At 37.6% G+C, this 22,264-nt stretch overlaps 2 protein-coding genes across 2 annotated transcripts; one reads left to right on the plus strand and one right to left on the minus strand.

Annotated features, from left to right (window-relative positions):
- The first annotated feature begins 2,753 nt into the window (after positions 1-2,753).
- On the plus strand, positions 2,754-7,577 carry mfap5 (microfibril associated protein 5). Its single transcript, XM_077209792.1, has 7 exons — positions 2,754-2,889; positions 4,294-4,378; positions 4,505-4,534; positions 5,773-5,811; positions 5,887-5,974; positions 6,089-6,162; positions 7,079-7,577. Exons 2-7 carry the CDS (start codon positions 4,333-4,335, stop codon positions 7,180-7,182), a joined length of 381 nt encoding a protein of 126 aa, XP_077065907.1. The 5' UTR covers positions 2,754-2,889; positions 4,294-4,332; the 3' UTR covers positions 7,183-7,577.
- A 10,765-nt stretch (positions 7,578-18,342) lies between these two features.
- Positions 18,343-20,394, minus strand: aicda (activation-induced cytidine deaminase). The gene is made up of 5 exons (XM_077209813.1): positions 20,375-20,394; positions 19,403-19,568; positions 18,998-19,277; positions 18,776-18,891; positions 18,343-18,393 (listed from the first exon to the last, which is right to left on the minus strand). Exons 1-5 carry the CDS (start codon positions 20,392-20,394, stop codon positions 18,343-18,345), a joined length of 633 nt encoding a protein of 210 aa, XP_077065928.1.
- Between the last annotated feature and the right edge of the window lie 1,870 nt (positions 20,395-22,264).

The following is a 22,264-nucleotide window of genomic DNA, read 5'->3' on the forward strand; positions in this document are numbered from 1 at the left end:
CTTAACCCTGCCCATAACTTATCAATCAATCAATCAATCAAACTTTATTTATAAAGCACTTTACAACAACCAAGGTAGACCAAAGTGCTGTACACAAGAATAAACAGATATACAAAAATAACACAACTCATACAGCATAAAATACAGAGTAAAATAACTTCTAAACAAAACGTATAAAACAAACCATAAAACTGCTAAACCATAAAAGCAAAATGTCAACTCCTGGTGTTAAAGGCCAAAGAAAATAGATACTTTTTTAAAAGAGATTTAAAATGACTGATTGAAGTGGCCTGTTTTACCGACTGAGGCAGGTCATTCCACAATTTTGGAGATGCCACTGCAAAAGCACGGTCCCCTCTAAGTTTACGTTTCGTTTTGGGTACATGTAGGAGCAGTTTATCAGCTGACCTAAGAGAACGAGTGGGTGTGTGAAGATGTAATAACTCCGAGATATAAGACGGGGCAAGACCATTTAATGATTTAAAAACAAAAAAAGAATTTTAAAATTGATCCTGTACTGTACAGGCAGCCAATGAAGTGATGCTAAGACGGGTGTAATGTGTTCGTATTTACGTACTCCTGTCAAGAGACGTGCTGCTGCGTTTAGCACCATTTGCAAACGAGCTAAAGAAGACCCACTAACTCCCACAAATAGGGCATTACAGTAATCCAGCCGACTAGTAATAAAGGCATGGATCACTGTGTCAAATTGACGTCTTTCCAAGAATGGCTTTACTTTGGCCAAATTTCTCAGCTGAAAAAAGGCCGTAATTATGGTTCAATTTTTGTTTTTGGTTGCCTGAGTTTTAATGGAGCAACACTATCTATCGCAGATTGACAAGTGAAGTGTAACCATGAGCTAAGCTCCTCAGAATCATTATGCTGTGGTATACCAAAATTCTGATTAAACACAAATGAAAATTTAACAGCAGTAGTAGAGTTTATAATGCGGCAAGGCAGAGCCAGACCCGTCGCCATACCTCAGTCTTAAGGGGGGCATATGAAATGTATGGGGGGGGGGGGGGGGGGGGGCAAAATTATTATTAGCCTACATTATGTATATTTATAATAATCAACTCTAGTCGCGCAGCACGTAATCATCACGTTAAACATATAACCTACAGCAATATGACCAGGTAGCCTAGCCTACACCACATTGCACAGAAGCAATGTTATGAATATCCATAAAACACTTGACTACACCACATATTAGATGTAAAACTAGAAGCATCTCTCAAACATTGCATTTTAAAGCAGTCAACAGAGGGATATGCATTGCCATGACACACACACACACACACACACACACATACATACACGCGCACGCAAATACACTCGCACAGATACTTTGAGTGGAGGCAGCGCTGTCCTCTCTCCAGTCCCAGTAGGTACAGCGGGAGGAAGCGTTTCTCCGAGCAGAACCTCCTCATCAAAGTATCATTCCACTCGGAAGGAACTGAAGCGAGTAAGCCGGCGAAAACTCGTTTTGAAACCGGTGTCAAAAATACGCGGTAACTGTTTAGAGCGGCTTAGTTGTATGTCACGTACGTAGCCTAACGTTCTTTTGTAAGGCCGTGATAGGCTGTTGCAGTGTAGATTCCCATCAATCAAACTAAATCACACCATTGTTTCTTTATATTTTTAATATTTTAATTATAAAGAATGCAACATTAATGCAACACAAAATTCGCAACTATGATAATATTGAAATAAAATTAAAATTAAATTATCTGTGCCTCAAGTGGGGGGGCACAAGCATTTTTGGGGGCGGGCCCGGCCCCCTATCGCCCGCCCATAGCGACGGGTCTGGGCCGAGCAACAGTGCAGGGTTTGTTTGTATTACAGTCCAGGGCAATCTCAAATAGTATAGGCATATGGTCAGAGAACGCTGCATCACCGATCTCTAGATTATAAACAGGCAACCCAAAAGATAGAATAAGATCAAGTGTATGTCCACGTTCATGTGTGGGGCCAGCCACAGACTGCGTGAGATTAAAAGAATCAATAAGGCATAGGAAGTCTTTTACCATTGGGGCGTCAGTACAACACACATGTACATTAAAATCCCCAATAATTAGGATGCAATCATTTTTCGGCATTATCTCGGCCAGAAAGACAGAAAACTCACTTATAAAGTCCTTATTATATTTCGGAGGCCGATAAACCACTGCACATAATACAATAACTTATCCCTAAAATCAGAGGGAAATGATAGGCGAATAACAATGACGTAGAAGCACCTAACCCTGGCTGTAAACCTAAACTTGACATAAACTGTAAACTTCAAATCTGGTTTATTGGAATGTTGTTCCAGTAATACAAAATCACGTTCACCATGTAGGAACAGTAGTGAATTACAAAATTACTATCACTAGGCAGATTTTTCACTAGGAATTTCTCACAAAAGAATGACATTGTTGAAGAACATCATTTTAAAAATATATAATTAATACATACACATATTGTGGTTTAGAACACAAAAATCTAAATCACCCATGCAGGACAGCCAAACAAGGCCCAAGACCAAATTATAGGGTCAAGCCCCCATACATTTTTTTTAATATAAAACCTTATCTATAAGGGCTATAACTCCGAAATTTGGATTAAAATGTGAAGAGTGAATGAGCAAGAGAGAGAGAGAGAGAGAGAGAGAGAGAGAGAGAGAGAGAGAGAGAGAGAGAGAGAGAGAGAGAGAGAGAGAGAGAGAGAGAGAGAGAGAGAGAGAGAGAGAGAGAGAGAGAGAGAGAGAGAGAGAGAGAGAGAGAGAGAGAGAGAGAGAGAGAGAGAGAGACAGGCGGAGGGATGTTGAGGGGAGGGAAGAGAAAGGGAGGGGAAGTAAAAGCCAAAGGATTCTGAAAAACACAAGGAGCAACAGAGGATTGGAAATTTGTAAGTATTATAAAAACAAATTATTTTTAGAATTACATCATTACCATCATCATATAACACATCATCTGGTCATTGCTTTTAACATGCACACAGTAAAACAGAAGATATGCATTCAGAATGTGGGCAGTAAAGAATCTTTATGAGATGAATATGTAAAAAATCTGCATTACTCTTGAAAAAACATGCAGCGGTTTAAGAAATAAACACTTTAAATGAAAAACAATGCAGAATGAGAGTGTGAAATGTGTGTTGATGCATGCACTCTACATTTGAGTTGTCAGTTTATGAATATGGAATTGATCCTTAAGGCAAAACTATGGTCTGAGGGAATGCATATAGGAGTGCGTATGTGTTTATGTATGAGTTTGTGTGATTTTATGCATCTGTTAGTGTATGTAAGCATGTGTGTGTGCGTGTGTGATTTTGTTGAGTCCACAGGGAGGGGTGGGAATGCACATTCTTTAGTGTGAGCTCATGTCTTGGACACAGAGAAATACAGGCTTAGAGGAAAAGACTTGGGGAGAGACAAGGAAACAGACAAAGCTGGACGGATGGAACAGCTGTAACTGATATCTTTAATGAGTGATTGAGAACAGAGAACTTATGTTCTGTGACATCAATAAATGAGAATCTGCATGAGTCAGAGGCAAATGGAAATCTAGATTGGTCTGCCTTCTCATACAGAATTCTTTTAGAATTTATATATTTTGTCCAAGTCCTTCGAGGATGCCTATAAATGGTTATATTTTGGAAGTGCATGGTGACTCTTAAAGTGTTAACAGGGCCTACTTAGGAGAAAATCTGTTCTGCCGGCACACGGATACACAGTGACTGTGGGCTGAAACAGCACCCCCAAAAAATAGGATAGAAATGATAAATGCTGTTCTTTTGACTTTCTAATCATCAAAAAATCCTGGGGAAAAAATTATCACGAATGTAAAAAAAAAAATATTAAGTAACATAACACTGATAATAAAAGGAAATGTTTCTTGAGCAGCAAATCAGCATAAATTAGAATGATTACTGAAGGGTCACGTGACACTGAAGACCTTAGTAATGATGATGAAAATGCAGCTTTACATCACAGAAATAAATGATTGAAATATATTAAAATAGAAAACACTTATTTTAAAATCTAATACTATTTCACAATATTATTGTTTTTGTTTTTTTACCATACTTTTATCAATAAATGGTAAGCATAAGAAAATTATTTCAAAAAGAATCTTACTGACCCTAAACTCTTGGACATTAATGTATTAATTCTTACTTTATCTCAACAATAAGCTTATAATATTTATTTATTTTATTTTTTACTCTGAAGGGGAAACAGTCATACCATCCACTTTACTGTAATATGAAATACTCTGAAAGCATTACCGTTGATGCTCTCTCTTTCTCCAGGCCCTGAGCTGTGATCGGATCCCGTAAAGACCCTGAAAGATGGGCAGCTATCCAGTCTCTGTGCTGCTATGCTGTTGTCTCTTTGGTAAGTTCATCAAAACAACCAAACAGAAGCCAATTCATTTAATTACAGTAATATGAATGAATGATTCCTTTTGAATGCCCAGCCAACAAAACTTTTCTGCTTTTTTTTTTTATTCTTCTCTCACAGTACTTGTTACTGTCCGGGCACAACAAGCTGGTAATTCACTATGACACTGTAACTATTTTGTTAAAATTATTGTGTGAACACTGTGTGTGTGTGTGCGTGCGTGCGTGCGGGTGTGTGTGTGTGTGTGTGTGTGTGTGTTTGTGTTTGTGTGTGTGTGTGTGTGTGTGTGTGTGTGTGTGTGTGTGTGTGTGTGTGTGTGTGTTTGTGTTTGTGTGTGTGTGTGTGTGTGTGTGTGTGTGTGTGTGTGTGTGTGTGTGTGTGTGTGTGTGTGTGTGTGTGTGTGTGTGTGTGTGTGTGTGTGTGTGTGTGTGTGTGTGTGTGTGTGTGTGTGTTTCAGTTTGGTACATTGGTTTCAAACATCTATTCATTATATTCATAAATGTCAGGGGCAAGTTGACAGGTTTTATCTGTTGTCATTTAATTATATATATATATATATATATATATATATTTTTTTTTGCTGTTTCATGAATAATTAGTGTTTTAGAATAATTTAAATGTATTGTTATTTTTTACCAAAGTCTAAAAAATAGTCTAAAAAGTAATACAAAATCAAGAAAAAAAATCAAGAAAAAAAATCAAGAAAAAAAATCAAGAAAATATTTATAATGAACGTATATGTTTATTTGAGTTATGTCAACCTCTAAAAATATTTCATCTGGTAGAAATTGCTATTTGTAAGTAAAAAAAATAATAATAATAATAAAAAAAAATTATATATATATATATATATTGAAAACCTTATATAGTATATATGACATATAGTAATATAAATTCATTGGTAAAAAAAAGTGTAAACCCTAAAGAACATTCAGAAAGATTATTTATATATTTTATTAAATCATTTTAGTTACATAGTATTGTTATAGATATAATCTAGTTTATAATATTTATATAAATATATAAATATTTCATTAAATTAATTTGTAATGCCACTCTTAGTTTTAGTAAATTAAAAAAAGGATGAAAACTGCTGTTTGTAGAAAATGTCTCTCTTTTCTAAATATTAATTATATAAATATTAATGTCCTTCTTGTGGCAACTCACCCATTTGCCTGTTAAATGAACTGTATCTTTTTCCTTGGTCATAACGCAGAAATGTTCTTTAGCGTTTTTGTAGCGAAGACTTGAAGTACTTTAAGTAATAAAGTATGTCTTTACACACACTGACTTTCAGAAATAAACCTTCCCTGAGTCCAAAGTGTGATAACTAGCCCGGGTCTCCCGTAAACGCTTTAAGTTTGCTTTGTTTTTCTTTTTCTTGCTAGAAATACAGGAAATTGACGTTACTGCTTTGCCACCACCAGGTGAGTTTGTATATGCAGTATATGCGAGTACGCCATTTGTATCAAGACAATAACAGTCTTGGATCTGTCCCACAGACTGCAGAGAGGAAACATACCCCTGCACCAGGATGTACTCGGTTCATCGACCGATAAAGAGATGTATTCAATCTCTCTGTCTCTACAGGTGACTAACACAGACCTCTCTTTCCTGCTGACATTCTCTCTTTGTTGCACACACAAAACGAGATCTGTATTTGACATGGTGCATGTTAAATAAATGGCATCTGTTTCCAACCAGTCTTCCAAGAGTCTATGTGATCAACAAAGAGATCTGTGTGAGGACCGTGTGCCAGCAAGACGAGTTCCTGATGGGTGAGACACTCGTCCCACTAATGTGAATTGGAACTTGTAATTTTTGAATGGACCATCTTGTTATATATATTGTTATGATATAGTGTTACCCCCCCCCCCCCCCCCCCCTTTTTTTTTGCTGGTAAACATTAAGCAGTTTTCTGCAAACATAATATTTTAACTAATATTTCTGTTGTTTTGAATTTAAAATAAAAATTTAATATCAACAATATTAAAAGTAATTTACTTGAAAAGCAAAACTCCACTGAAAAAAATTGCTGCCTTAACTGTTTAAGTACAATCAACTTAGATGTTTAAGTCATTTCAACTTGAATGACATTAAACTGACTTAAAAAATTAGTTGAATTGCAGACAACTTATAAAAAACATTGACAATTGCTTAACTTATTTTGATGAGTTAAAGCAATGTAAAAACATATGTTGTCAACTTATTGATCATATAGTTTTTTTACGGTGTGATATTAAGAATTGTTGAATATTAAAAACAATATTGAGATATTATTCATAATAATTATATCCTTAAAGTCCCCCTGTGGTGAAAATCAAGCTTTTAATGTTGTTTATATGTCTATGTGGTGTTTTAATATGCTTTGAGACAAACCATCTGCAAATGCATAAGTCAACACTATTGCTGAGTATTTTCTCCTTAAAACTGCAATGAACCAAAGGCAGTCTCAAAAACAAGGTTTGAAATCGCTTCTGGTTTGAATTGTTTCTGACATCACAAACTACCTTGTAACCAATCACGTCAACATGTGATCGTCAATGAGACGAGTTACATTCAAGCTAGTTGAAGGCATAAAAAATAATAAAATAAAAATAAAACACAATCTTTTGGTGGTAAATACTCTCTCTCTCTCTCTCTCTCTCTCTCTCTCTCTCTCTCTCTCTCTCTCTCTCTCTCTCTCTCTTTCAGCTGAACTCTGTAGAGAGAAATCTGGGTGGCCAAAACGCCAAAAGAGGACAACTAGGAGACACTGTCGCCGTGGCTACCCAAAAAACTGGGCAAACAAGGTCTAAAGTCAGATGGATGACAAAGTCAGAGAGAAAAAGAAGAGAGTTCTGGTTCCAACAAATACAGCTATATAAATCTGAATGTTGAGTTTTTTTACTGTTGTGTTCCTAAAACAAACGAAGCAGACACAATCATTACTGTTCATTATCACTTTTCATCACTTTTTTTATTCTGAAATAAGCTTGGTTGAATGTCTCAGCGTTTTAGTTTTAAGATTGTATTTTGATAGGATCACAAAGGGCATGACAATACACAGCTCTGGTGCTAAATGTTCAAGAAGCCCACTGTATCACCACTATATGTGCTTTATATGGTTCTTGTATACTGTATATGTCCACACCAACCACTGTAAGTAAAAGACAACATCCACAATAGCAAATAAAAATGTTTATATGTTTCATTTATATGTTTCAGAATTAATGTTTTACTCTCAAAGATCAGACTAATTTGTTTTGGACTTTCCTGTTTTTATAATATGTCAGGATGTAATTGTTGTGTTTAGCATGGGATTTTAGGATAACCTGTTATTACAGAAAACTACCAGAACACAGATAAATCACTAATCTTTTAAAGTCGTCATGAAATCAGAATTTACCCTATTTACTTTGTTAGCACACATTAACTAGTCTTGTGGTGAACAATTAATCAGTGCAAGTTAATACTCAAAAAATAGTTTGACATGGTAATCTTTAATAAAAATCTGAAAATTTACTACTGGAATGGCGTTCCTACTCTGATGACATCAGTTTGACGGCTTGGGTTGAAAATCCTTACCACTCCCCTCCTACCATCAGTCTGATATGAGCGAGAGATGGAGAGAAGGTGCGCTAAAGTAAAACCCTGCCATCTATTCAATATTTAGTTTCACTTGGGCTGGATCCCAAATGGTACACTCCGGCCTTGTGGACCTTCTTCGAGTTCACACTTGGTGACATCAGGAAGTGCAGACCTAAGGGGCGCTGGCCTCGAGTCCACGAGGGCGCTCACGAGCACACTTCTGAGCACTGAAATGTCGAATGTGACACCCTACGGACTCGTACACTTTGCGAGCACGCGCAATTTAAGGCCACGAGACCACGAGTCCACATGAAGTGTGCCTTTTGGGGTCCAGCCTTGGGCTGCCAGTCCAAAATTGTCATGCCCTTTACTCGCTAACTTCCCTCCATCTCGTTCACTCTGATGTACCTCATTCTTTATGTTGCATGAGTGCTCACTATTGGCGGAACCTTTGCAACAGGCTGAATTGGAACATGCTAAGCCCTTTATCATTTTGAATCCACTATGGGGTTGATTTATTATTTATTTTTTTCCCTTACGATATTGTTTAATGCAGCATTCTATATGTATAGGTGTGTTTGAGTTGTTTAAAAAAACATTTTTAAATAATTAATATATCATAGAGTTGTTTGTGGTGGGGTAAATTAAACGCAATATGTGCTGACGTCACAATCGTGTTGCATTGTGAAGCTGCCTGAAGTGTACATAAGCCCTGTCTAGGCTCTTCCCCGTTACGGGTTGTGTTTAGCCATTCGTTAGTCTGGTTGTTTGATGAGAAATAGATGAAATGTAGTTGCAATAAATGAGATAAAAATCGGCACAACTGCAACAGCGGAGGGACTTCTGGTGAGCTGAACTGATTTTTAATGGCGGTTGGCAAACAACTTTTTAGTCTGCTTTACCCCCACCTTCTGAAATGGAGTGTGGATTAAAATAGCCTACTTTACCTGCTAAAAAAACAACAACAACTAAAAAAAACTTAAAATAAATACTCTTAAAATAAATACACTCTACAACCCGGTTCCTCAGAGACGTCAGATTCAGTGGCCAAGAGTTGCGTCGCACAGTAAAGAACTTATCTAAAGCAGCAGAAAGGAGCAGCAACTGGCTGTGGTTGAGACGGAAAGATTCTAGCTGGCTGTGTACAGGCCGCCATGCTACGGTTTTGAAAAATTCTTGAAAACTTGAAGAGTCTGTTGGTTTATTGGTATAGGTTGTTTAGTATTTACAGTCATTACGTTCCTGTACTGCGTGAATGACGGGTGTTTGGGCAGATATTGTGTTTTGCGGTAGGTGGTATGCCATACGGAACCGTTGCCACTGAAACTGCATATTAACGCACCAGTGGGGCTCGACAGCCTTAGTCAAACGGGTTGGCGTGTATGGTTGGGTTGTGGAGAGATTGTGAGATTGTGGTTAGGTCTCAGCAGCAGGAGGGATGTAAAGGTTAGTAAGCTGGGCTGAGTTGAGTGGGGGACGGAGGGGGGTGACTCTGGGACGCCAGAGTCACTGTCGAGCCCTCTTGAGGTGTCGTGGGCTAGTCGACGAAACACTGAGGACGGAAGGTGCCCACTTGAAGACCTGTTCCCTACTCCGCTCAATCCAGACGGTTGTCATGGGGGGACCGCACTGTGGTTGCAGCCGTTGTGTGTGCTGACGCGTGTTAACACTAGACAGAAGGAGATTTACTTATGGAAAGAAGCATAAATGGATGGAGAAGCATATGTTACTGTAAAGCTATGTCTTAGTTGGTGCTTATCTTGGTGAAAGCCGAGTACAAATCAGCATGAAGTTTTAACATCTACTCTCGTGTAATGGAAATCAATAAACCTATTAATAATAATAAAATTGTATTCCCGTCATTAAAAACACAATTTTAATAATAACTAAACTCATATCCATGAGGAAGTACTGATGATGGAACAGTTTGATCTTTTGGCTGACAAATCAGAGGAAAGGGGCGTTTCATTTCCGCCTAATTGTAGAAATCAAATATTCAAGCTGTTTATTCATTTTTCTACCTCAGAACGAAAAACGAAAAATCAAGCTGAGTTCTTGTTTTTCGTCTTTTTTTGTGGAAAAAATTAATAAAAAAATGAAAAAGGAACTGTTTTCTCATTTTTCTACTTTCAATATTAAATCAAAAAACGACTGAACAAATGATTTTTAACACAACAAAGAGGCCAATTTGCATGTAGTATTATGGAATGTTATAGACATATCAAACAGTTGGGGGCGACAGACATGATAAAAAAAAAACTGCAGAAAGCAACTTGCTATAAATGAACACAAGACCTGTCCGGGAAACAAAACATCTGTGATACAAGTGTATTCTCTGAGTAATTCTTTGTTTTGATAAGTGGAGATAAATAATAGAAATGATGTAATGATTTGATTTATGGGCTGTGCCTGGTGCCTGAAGTGGTTTACTGATCTCACTGTGGTCATGAATAACACATTTTTGAGACAATATGTCGACAATATGTTTACTGATATGTAAACAGATGGAAGACAGAAATCTTTGTTACTTTGTTCTTTCTCTTCTTCCCGGTTTTGAAATCATTATCACAGGAAATGCTGTATAAATGCGATTTTGTACCTTTCTACGCCAGCAGTGTTTGAGTAGTTTCGTACATTATATTCATGAGACCAAACGACAGTCTTTCATTCTGGCTGAAAAACTCTTTCACTTGCCATTCGATCTAGACTCAGAGCACAATGCAATTGAGTCACTCATGGTTTCCACTTCAACAGTGGGAAACAGATCCCTCTACTGGACACAAGAGAAACAGGGATACAGAAGGAACATTTACTATAGGCCCCTGAAATATAAACTAAACAAGTGAACATGCAGAAATATGCCTTGCTATATATATATATATATATATATATATATATATATATATATATACTGTATATGCTATACTCAATGAGGGGAAATCTGTGAGGTTACCTTTATCTTCTCAAATTTACTAGAATTCCCAGGCATATTGTAATCAGAGTGTGTTTTCTTTTTGACTCAAAGACTTCTTTTGTACAACACAATAATTCGGCTAAGACAATTCCAGAATGTCTGCTGCAATTATGACAACGTTGCTTATTTTCAAACCTTGGTATAATACTGAGAGTGTTGACGTATTAAATTGAATAAATTACCCATTACTTATTTAGTGTTTCCAGAAGATCCAAAATTCTGATTCTGTATGATCTTCAATAAAAACAATATTTATTTAAGGTTGAGGAGAGAATTCAGTCTATGCTTTAAAAAAATATATATGATCAATAAGTTATAACAACATAATTTTTACATTGCTTTAACTCATCAAAATAAGTTAAGCAATTTTCAACTATTATAAGTTATATGAGATTCAACATGTGTGTGTGTGTGTGTGTGTGTGTGTGTGTGTGTGTGTGTGTGTGTGTGTGTGTGTGTGTGTGTGTGTGTGTGTGTGTGTGTGTGTGTGTGTGTGTGTGTGTGTGTGTGTGTGTGTGTGTGTGTGTGTGTGTGTGTGTGTGTGTGTGTGTGCGTGTTTAAGACTACATTGTGAATTTCTGCTGCATGAAGGATTTTTAAGCAGAGATGTTTCGAGAAAGCAACATAAGGTCACTGTCCACTCACTGTCCAGAGTCAAGAAATGTTGATAAACTTGAGAAAGTGTGGGCAGAACTGCATAAAAATGTTGCACTAGTCACCCACACAGTATCCTACATACAGCCTCAACAATAAACATTATGTGTAAACAACTGCTTTCACTGTTACTGAGTTTACCCAATTTGGTCAAATTAGGATGTTAGGATGGGTCTTAAATCTTCAACCCCCTGGCCAAGGAGGACCTCTTGGTGTGTGGAGCCATAGATATGTGTATACATGTATATATCTATTGGTGGAGCAGTGACCCCCCTGTTACAAAATTTTTATAAATTAAATAAATACTTTATAATAAATACTACCATATTCATCGATTTTCACAGGCATCACGTTTTGGTCGACAAAGAAGAAGGTTAGCATGGAAATAAAAAATAGCTTTAATAAATTAAATCAAAGGCAGTATTCCAAACAGAGTAGCAGCATAACTATGCTCAAAACACAAACAACACTAGAAAATGAACACAAAGACCTGAAAGGCTTAAATACATAAGATAAGAAACTGAATGCAAACATGTGTGATCTAATTAATCATACAATGACAAAAGAATGAACAAAAGAAAACTAACTAGAGGAATAAGGCAGGCAAACAGGAACAGAACACAGTGAAAATGAAACTAAAACTGAGCTTAACCATTCCAATAGGCTACATTGTTATGATACTTACATTACAAAGCCATTCAAATATCATTACTGATGTTCAAAGTTATATACTTGCACATTTAGTTTTAATGTTGGTGGGATAATGAAACATTCAACAAACTTTTACCCCTGGTTTCACAGACAAGGCTTAAGCTAGTCCCAGACTAAAATGCATGTTTGAGCTGAAAGCAACATGCACTGACATATCTTAAAATACATTGGTTCCATTGTTTTGTCTCAAGATGCACATCAGTAATGTTTTTTTTTTTCTAAGGCACATTTATAAAAGCTTTAAATGTCTCAATTGAACTAAGACCTACTCCTGGCTTAATCTAAGCCCTGAATGTGAAACCAGGCCTTAACTTCTTAACTTAAAAGGATAGATCACCCAAAAATGAAAATTCTGTCAGTATTTACTCACCCTCATGTTGTTCAAACCCCGTAAGACCTTCGTTCATCTTCGGAACACAGATTAAGATATCTTTGATTAAATCTGAGAGCTGGATCACTCCATAGGCTTCTTAAAGGGTAACTAAACACTAAAAAAACTTTTTTTAGTTAATGATCTGTAAGAATGGAGCTTCATAAATGCTGTTCATTGATTCCAGGAAATTTTTTGACATTTGGGTTTAAAGTGTTTTAAAGGTGCAGTGTGTAACTTTTGGCGACATCTAGCGGTTCGGTTGCGAGTTTGCACTAAGGCCACTGCTCACCCCTCCCTTTCGAAGAAGCTACGGTGGCTAAAACGGGACAAACATCGTCGTCTGAGACAGCAGAGAATAGCCAGAGTAAACCAAGTTTCTGTACCACAGTCCATTATAAACCACATCATGGATAAAGATTACAAAGCCATAGTCAGGTGAGGATCAAGGGTCTTAATACATAATATAATAATAGTAATCAGCTAATTGTCTCACGAACGTAACCAGCACATTCTCCCCACATAGCAAACCCATAATATAGCGAAGGAGAAGAACCACATGAAACTATGCAACTATATATTTTTTCTAACAGGGTAGTAAAAGTTTAGCTGGCTAATATGAGCTGTTACTGTGGCTGAGGTGGTTAAAGCGTTAAGCCTTGTTTATACTCGACGCGTCCGCATGAGCCCAAAGGTGCGTGCGGCAAAAATGAAATGATTGTAACAGCGCGCGCGCCTCCGGATCCCCTAGACACCACTTACTACACACAATAGGCTTTTTTCTCTGATTTTGGAAACTCGATCGACTTAAAATGCTTCCAAGATCGACGGGTTGGTGATTCCTGTAACTGTTTTACGGTCAATGACAAGTGTAGCCTACTAATCAGCTGTCTCACGAACGTAACCAGCGAATTTATCCCCACATAGCAAAGCCATAACACAGCGCGGGAGAAGAATTAAGTTACATGAAACAATCCAACTACATATTTACACCACTGACAAGGGAAAAGTCACTACTCACTGTGTTTATGGCTAGCTTCTTCTAGCTTTCTGCGGCTTCTCTTTCAAGGTAGTGACGAAATGCGCTCTGTAACGCTGTTTGTTCGCTGTCGGCTACGGTAGAAACATGAAGTCACAATATGGCGACCTTCATAGAAGGGGATTCCCGCGCCTATGTAGATATAAATGTCTCACTCTAAGGTAATAAAAACATTACGGTTTATTAAGTAAGTTCTTTATACACCACTGAACACATAGTTATGGATGTCATATTGCATTCCTGTTAATAGATACTCAAAATGTTTACACACTGCACCTTTAATTCTACAATATATGGTGTAAAAACGTCTGAGTGCTGCCCTCTTCAGGTTGAACGGTGGCTACTGCAGTTGAATTTTCCTATTGGTGGTTGCAGTGGTTCGTGACGCAGCGGTTGTTGGTGACGTAGGCAGGTTCCATACAAAGAGATGCATCTCAGGTGCACGCCCCTCTCCGCTGGGCTCTTCCCACTTTTCCAGCATTTTTCAAAAATTGCCAGTGGGTGGAGTCAGGCTCTGACCAGGGGTTTAGTTACCCTTTAAGGGATTGACACTTGTTCCCCGAAAAGTTATTAAAGACATCGTTAAAATTATAGTCCAAGTGACTACAGTGGCTCAATCTTAAATTTATCAAACGACGAGGACACTTTTTATGCGCAAAAAACTAAAATAACGACTTTATTACAACTATTCATTTCCTTCTCTGTGGGCCTCGAGTCAGTTCACTAGTATAATAGCGTAAGCTTCTGTTGTTGTACGTCACACGCATCACACACATGACCAGCGTCGGCCAATAGTGGGCCTACGTGTGACGTAGCTCTACGCAATCACACTATGTGAACTGACTAGAGGCCCACAGAGAAGGAAATGAATAGTTGAAATAAAGTACTTATTATTGTTTGTTTGTATTCTTGTCGCTTGATAAATTTAAGATTGAGTCACTGTAGTCACTTGGACTATTTTAACGATGTCTTTAATAATTTTTCGGGGCAAATTTCAATCCCTTAGAAGCCTATGGAGGAGTGATCCAGCTCTCAGAATTAATCAAAAATATCTTAATTTGTGTTCCGAAGATGAACGAAGGTCTTACGGGGTTGGAACACCATGAGGGTGAGTAAATACTGACAGAATTTTAATTTTTGGGTGAACTATCTCTTTAAGCTTTGATTGCAGTTAACTTTAGTTAAATACTGTGTATAAAAAAAGTTCAGTCCTTTAAACAAGAATCTGGCAAAATGCCTGCTGTACCGAGGTAAGACAACACCAAATCAGCGTCTGTCAATGACGTACACTACCGTAAGATTTAAAAATGTCTTGAAAGAAGTTTCTTATGCTCACTAAGGCTGCATTTAATTTATCAAAATAAAGTTTAAAAAGACACGACGTTATTAAATATATTATTACTAATTAAATTAGGGTTTTCTATTTTAATATATTTTAAAATGTAATTTATTGCTTTGATGGCAAAGCTGAGTTTTCATCATCATTACTCCAGTCTTCAGTGTCACATGATCCTTCAGTAATCATCCTAATTGATCCATCCACCAGCTGGAGTGCCTATGATCTCCAGCAGAGGGCACTCCTCCCAACTCCCTTGCTTTCCCATAATGAACTCCAATTCCTATTGCCTGGACTCATTATTGTTTGATCACTCTCACCTGTGTCTCATTATTTTGTAAATCTCTGCATATGTTCAATGTTACACTGAAACTATGAGCCCTTGTATCCTGAGGGTTGTCCCAAAAAACAAGATTAGAATACAAGCCAGGCTTATTTTGGTTAGTCAGACATATCGTCGGTGGATTCCGTTTCATAAAGCAAACTTAAAATAGTTCAAACTCAGTTACTCTGGCAACTTATCCTGGGAAACTAACCTGGTCTGGCATGCTGCCATTTTATTTCATATAACCACTATCAGTCCAAAAATGAAAGCAAATGCAGTTTAATAATAAATGTAATAAATTCGAACATACAAGTGTAACAAATGTAAAGAAGTAAAGTTACATTTGTTTAGTTGGTGTGATTTTTGTAATGAATCAATTAAATGTAAATAAATAGGGAGTTCAACCCATATGTTTCGGACGCATAATCATGACGTATCCTTTCATGGATGAGGGAGCGATAATCAGACGCAGGGCATTTCAAAGAGAACGTACTTTCAGGGACAGGAAAGACCTTTTATTGAATCGCTGGTAAGTTCAAAAATTAACTATATAGAAATGGAAATATTCATTGTCTGTTAATGTTAGACATGGCAATTGAAAGACAAACACTTAACTTTTGTAGCTTTCCCAAATGTTATCTGTGTTTTCTGGGACGTGCGCATAAAGCGTCCGTCCGTCCGTCACACTTTGTTAACAGGAAACCGATTGTTATGTACAATAAGCTGGGCACCAGTGTTCTGTTCATTACAAATGCAGTAACAAGCCTCACTTTATATATCTAAGTCCAGTCTGACCTACATTTTCTATTATTTAGATGACCAGTAATGCAGATTGCATCATCACAAATGTAGAGGCAAAGTGGCTTGGCTCAGTGCATGGTTCCAGAATCTTTTGAGCCTCTTCTCTTTCCCACCAACTGGCACAATGTATGTTAGTCACTTAACATATGGCAAAAACTACAGCTTTAAAACATCTTTACTAAATTAAATGTAAAAAAAACAACACACACAAAAAAAAAACTCAATTCAGGTGAATTTTCAGGAGTTTTGCTGGGAGACGAGGGATATGCATGCCTGCCTTATCTCTTGACTCCCTATCAGGAGACCCAGACTGAGGCACAGCACACCTACAATATTGCCCATGCATGCACAAGAGCTCGTATAGAGATTGGATTTGGGCTCATCAAGTCAAGGTTCCAGTGCCTGAATTACCTCAGAGTGACTCCACAAAGAGCATGTGACATTGTAGTTGCATGTGTTGTGCTACATAACATTGCCTGTAGAGGAAGACTGGGGCACTGAAGCCATTTTTGAGGGGAATGAAACTGGCAGGGTTAAAAGAGACAGTTATGCCAATAATTATTTTGGTTAATATGGTCCAAACCATGTTAAGTTTCACTTTCTCCTCGATTTTCCCCTTAATTTACCAGACACACAAGTCACAATCAGTTGTTGTTTTTTTTATTCGGGTTTAAGCTGCCTGTTGGGGGTGAAAACATACAATTGAATGTTGTCAAAAACAAAAAGGTCATGTGTCATTGTTTTAAATATGGCAGTTCTACTTTTATGGCATTTTTCTCTAGCTGTTGGATTTCTATCTCCAACTTTCTTATCTTGAGTTTTTTATATTGTATGTCAGTATCTATGGCTTCCATTTGTTTCAGGAGATAGCGCTTGTAAACTCCCTTTATGTTCTATGGGTTCTGTGGGAACAGAAATTTAACTTTTTTTGTAATTTCTTAATATACTTGGTCACACGTGGTCCCAGACTGAGAGAGCTCTAGAAGGGTGTCCGCATCCTGCAGCCAATAATAATAAGGGAAATGCACACCATTAGCACCTCACGGGTAGGCTTTTAAATATATAATGTGCAAATCTGTGCAAAAAAAGTTATTACACACACACTCTTTTCAATGTATTTTGACAAATATTTAATTTAACTTTATTAAAATAATGTACATTTCAAATGAGTTGCTACTTAAGCATTGAGACGACGGCCTTTATTGAACAACCCTCTGGTTTCCCATTGTCTTAGGGTATGTTTACATGACAACAATATACTAAAAAGACAACAATGCGATCCAGGTTCACATGGATCTGCGAAAATGACTTAAAAGGCTGTATTTTCAATACCAGGCCTGTAGTTGGAGATGTCACTTTGTACCAGCCACTAAGCTTTTATGGGCTACAATTGTGTTAGTCAACTAATGAGCTCAATTACTTCATCTTTCCTTTTGGTAGCGGAGGGAAGAAACACTCCGTGAATTAGCATGATGTCATCGTTTTCACAAATTCACATTTCTGTTGTTTACATGGAGATGGTAAAAGCATAATTTTCAAAACCTTGCACTTTGAACCCCGTTTTCAATAGCTTGCGTTTTCAGGCCCCCAAAATGCCATTTTTGTGTAAATGAACGGCCAAAACGCTTGGCCAGTTATCATTTATCAATTCTTATCAATGTTTCTTCTTAATATTTTTGTGGAAATCATGATATGTTTTTCCAGGACCCTTTGACGAATAAAAAGGTCAAAAGAACTACCGTACATTTATTTAAAATATAAATCCTTTGTAGCATTCTAAATATCTTTACTATATAAAATTAACGCTTCCTTGTTGAATAATTGTATTAATTTATTTCAAAATCCAAAAATCTTACTGACCCCAGATTTGAATTTTGAAGTGAATGAAACATAGTGTATGTATTCCACAGACAGTTAATACTAAAAATAAATACTGGATTATCACTGATAAAATATTAATGCCAAATAACAGCTTTTATTTTGACACCCAAAATAACCACATTAATGTCAAGTCACCTTTATTTATAATAGCACCTATTATTAATGCTATACATACAGTACAAAATCAGATCAAATTCAAGTCAAAGGATTCAAGTCTCAGGTAATACAGCACCATTTCTCTTCATCCCAGTCGTTCACGTCTCAGTGTTCATTGATTTGTGAATCTCATATTTGTGATCATAGACCGAGTAGAGTAAAAACATCCCTCAGATCCTCAGTCTCGCAGGGCTACAGTGAAAAAGAAAGCAAGTCATTTAGCACTGACAAATATGCCATGACATCTGACCTCATCAAATATGTACTTATATATATGGATCACAACCACAAAAGCTACCATTAAATAAAGTGAATACAAGTAAAGTGGGGCACTTTCTTAATGACTAAATACTATAAATGGCCACACGAGTGTCATCTCATATTACCCAGACAGCAACATAGTTTCGGCCCTGATCCGGGCCACATCTGGTAAATGTAACTGATTTGGGCCGGATCTGGGCCGACACTATGTTGCTGTCTGGGTAGTCAGAGTGATATGATTGAATTTAGTTAGTATTCATTATAATCTTGTAATTTAATGCCAAGGTCGTATTAAGATTATTAAATTTGTAACCTGCAGGATCTGATTGAGTTTTCGAACGAGTCGGACAGAGTTTTGCTGAAGGTCATCCCAGGCTTTAAATCTCCTTTCCCTCCGTGCAACAAATGTTTGCCAGCAGTAGAAATAGTCTAAAAACAAAACAGAATCTAATAAAGGACAAGAGTATGGCATGTAATTTGCCACATTGCATCACAAATATTAACCACGCCCCCCTTTGTTCCCTCCCCCATTTACCTTTATACGTCATCACAGAGATCTGCACTCCTGCCCTCTTCAAGTGTCGCAGTCCTTCCCTCTCCAGGCTGTCCTCTTCATCACAGAAGTAAAGGCGTGACACAAAGATTCTCAGACGCAAGTTTGGCGTCTGCGACAGGAAGTGGGCAAGTTGTTGAGCGCATTTAGAGCAGGGCGACCAGGAGCAGAACCAAGTCACTGAGTAACATATTCTCGCACCGTCCACACTGGAACCACACAGGCCCGGACACAATGCACCCAAGTAACGCAGAAAGAGCAGCTTGAGATTTAAAAGGAGAAAAAGGTTACAGATGGAGAAAGAATGAGTAAGATGAAAGTTATTATCTCTATAATAATGCCTTTATGATCATATCTTTTCTCATTATCAGATCATGTTCCCCTCACTTCTACATGGCAGCCGGTGCGATTGCGCAGGTGTCCGAAGTCAAAGGAGAGGGAGTCTGGGCCGGTGCGTCTCTTTACTACAAAACAAAGGTACGTCTCGTGTCTCCCTCGGGCCCAGCGCACATTCTTATAATGGAAGATGAATTTCCTCTGGGTCATGAGAACACTACAGTAAAACAGGACACTATATGTTATTCATTTGCATCACATTTGTCATTAAAAATAGATAATGGAGTACACACTGCAAAAATCTCTTTTTTAATTTCCAGCAAAAAATATCTACGACTGTAAAAAAAGAATAAACATAATTCATGATACATTACCAGAAAACATGTCTTTATACAAAATTCCAGTTCTCTAATTAATGACTTGCAAATGCAAGGATTTTGAGATGTTTATTGTAAAAAAAAAAATACTGTTTAAAACATTATTGATAACTTCTAAACTGTAATATTGTGCTAAAAACAGTTCTTAGTTACTTTCAAATGTTACAAATCTAAAATGTAATCACACATCAAATATAATCATAAAATTGAATCACATTAAAGGGAACTTTAATGATAAAGACATTGAATAATTCAGAAACTCCAATACAGCATTTTGTAATGATCACATTGTTCAGCATGACTGGGACACTTGCAGTCATTTGTTCGGTTGAGTTTAGACTTGGTTCTTAACCATGTGCATGTAAAAATAGACATGCATCTAATCATTCCCACAATCACTCACAGATATTCACACAAATAACTATCAGTTTCAATTTACACCTTCTGAAACTGGAGAAAGTCTGAAAACAAGTCAATGCCCTTGCATGTCATTAAACTACATGAACTGAATCCACCAATGCATTGATTTATTCCTTTATTACTAAGTTCTTATAAAAATGGGTAGATAGTTGGCTTGATCTGCATACAGCATATAAACAAAAATCCCCCCTTGTCTCTCACTATCACTTGTTTTGTTTTCACTTACCTGTCTAGCTTGCTGATCATTCCGAAAGTCGAAACTTGCTAACTCATTTAGGCACATCAGTGAGAGTTTAAAAATGGGTAGAGGAAGAGGGAGGTATAGAAAACCTATGACATACTCCTATAGCTCTAAGAAAGAGGGTCCCTGATTGGGTGAAAATGGTTTTCAAACCTGTTTGGGTGGGTGAGGTGAATTTAAACAGTGACACGGCTCAATAATCAGTGTATGTTTTTTAAAGAGATATGTAAAAGACTTACAGTCTTAGTTGCACTAAAAAAACACAGACAGTGTAAATCAGAAAAGCAAACAGGCGTTGCATAGGTTAAATTGTCAATTGGCATGACAGAAGGATGCATGCATTTGTTATCTATTTTTTAAACTCTTCATTCCTCCCCCAAGTTTCTACAATAGCACTTGACCTTGTCTTAACCGCATATGAGTCTCTTGAACGTTTGACGTGTTTTCTACCCTTTTTGCTCCTGAATGTGCGTCAGAAATTGCTGCCAACAGCGTAACCAAAGCCAATTGGAAAATTCCAGATCTCTCGCACCCAGTCAGGGAACCCTCCACTTCATTTTTCCCACACAATTTCAAAGGACAACCCAAACACTCCCATGTACCTTCTCTCTCTTGCTCAGATTTTCTCCATCCGCACCCTTTCCACTTGTTTAGTTTTTCCCACAGGGAATAAAAAAAGGGGGGGAAGCTTGTTTTACTACAGGAGATCACCACAACCCCTGGAGAGACCTTCCCAGTGGGTTTTTTCCAAAAAGCCACTTGACCTTCACACAAGCAAGCACACCAGCGCACAGGTATAGCGAGAGGGCCCGGTGGATCTGCCTGGTTAAGGAAGGAGAGTAACACACATCTACTGCGTGCTTATTCATTTGTTTCCATCTGCAACTGTCTTTGACTCTTTCCTGGTGACTTTAAAGTTGGCATCCCGTGTGTTTGTCTGTCTCCAGTCACTCTACTTCACCCTCTCATGCACTCTGCGGCCAGGGAAATCACCGCTCCCCAATGAGCTCCCTCTCAAGTGTGTGTAAGTGTACGTCTGAATTCGAACATCTGGAAGAGATCTGTCTGCTCCCATGATTTACCTTCCGACCACATGTCTTTCTGAGGTCTTACCACAATGCGCTATGTGTGTAGAACTTGGAAAAACAGAGAAAAGAATATACTGTAGGTCCTGCTCCCATTAAAGTTGATTCTCATGATTTTTTTTTTTTACCTGATAATAATTTGCTTTAATGTGCATTATCAAGAAAAGACAAATATACATCTTAAAATATACACTGATTATAAAAGGCCAGTTTGCCCAAGAATTAAAGTTCTGTCATCATTAACTCATCCTCATGTTGTTACAAGCATGTCTTTCTTCTCTGGAGCACAAAATAAGATAGCCTTAGTTCTTTTTTGTCAATACTTTGAAAGTCAGATGGATCTGATTGTTTTGGACCCCATTGGACTTTCATTTTAAGGACAAAAACAGCAAAAAAACCTTTTTCAAAATATCTTCTTAAGTGTTCCCGCAGAAGAAAGAACTACATGAACTAAATGATGACAGAATTTTTAACGTTTGGTTTCCACAGGTGACCCAAAGCCCACTTTCCTCCGTCTCTTGCTGATGGTGGGTAATGAAGACCACCACATTGTCAAGGGGCACAACAAATTAATCGAATCTTGGCCGGAAATGGCAAGTCATATTTTCCGAAACCCACCCACCTACACACACACACACACACACACACACACACACAGAGTGAAGCCCATCGTGCAGACAAACTCAACCACAACTCCAAACACACTTACTTTCCAGAGTCATGAACTCACATCTGTTTCCTGGCGACAATAATAGTTACACATCAGTTAGGGGGACATAGTAGCAGGTGT

Source organism: Siphateles boraxobius, unplaced genomic scaffold (assembly GCF_051911475.1).
Source record: "Siphateles boraxobius isolate OS27281-9 unplaced genomic scaffold, OSU_SipBor_1 12, whole genome shotgun sequence".
Classification (NCBI taxonomy): domain Eukaryota; kingdom Metazoa; phylum Chordata; class Actinopteri; order Cypriniformes; family Leuciscidae; genus Siphateles; species Siphateles boraxobius.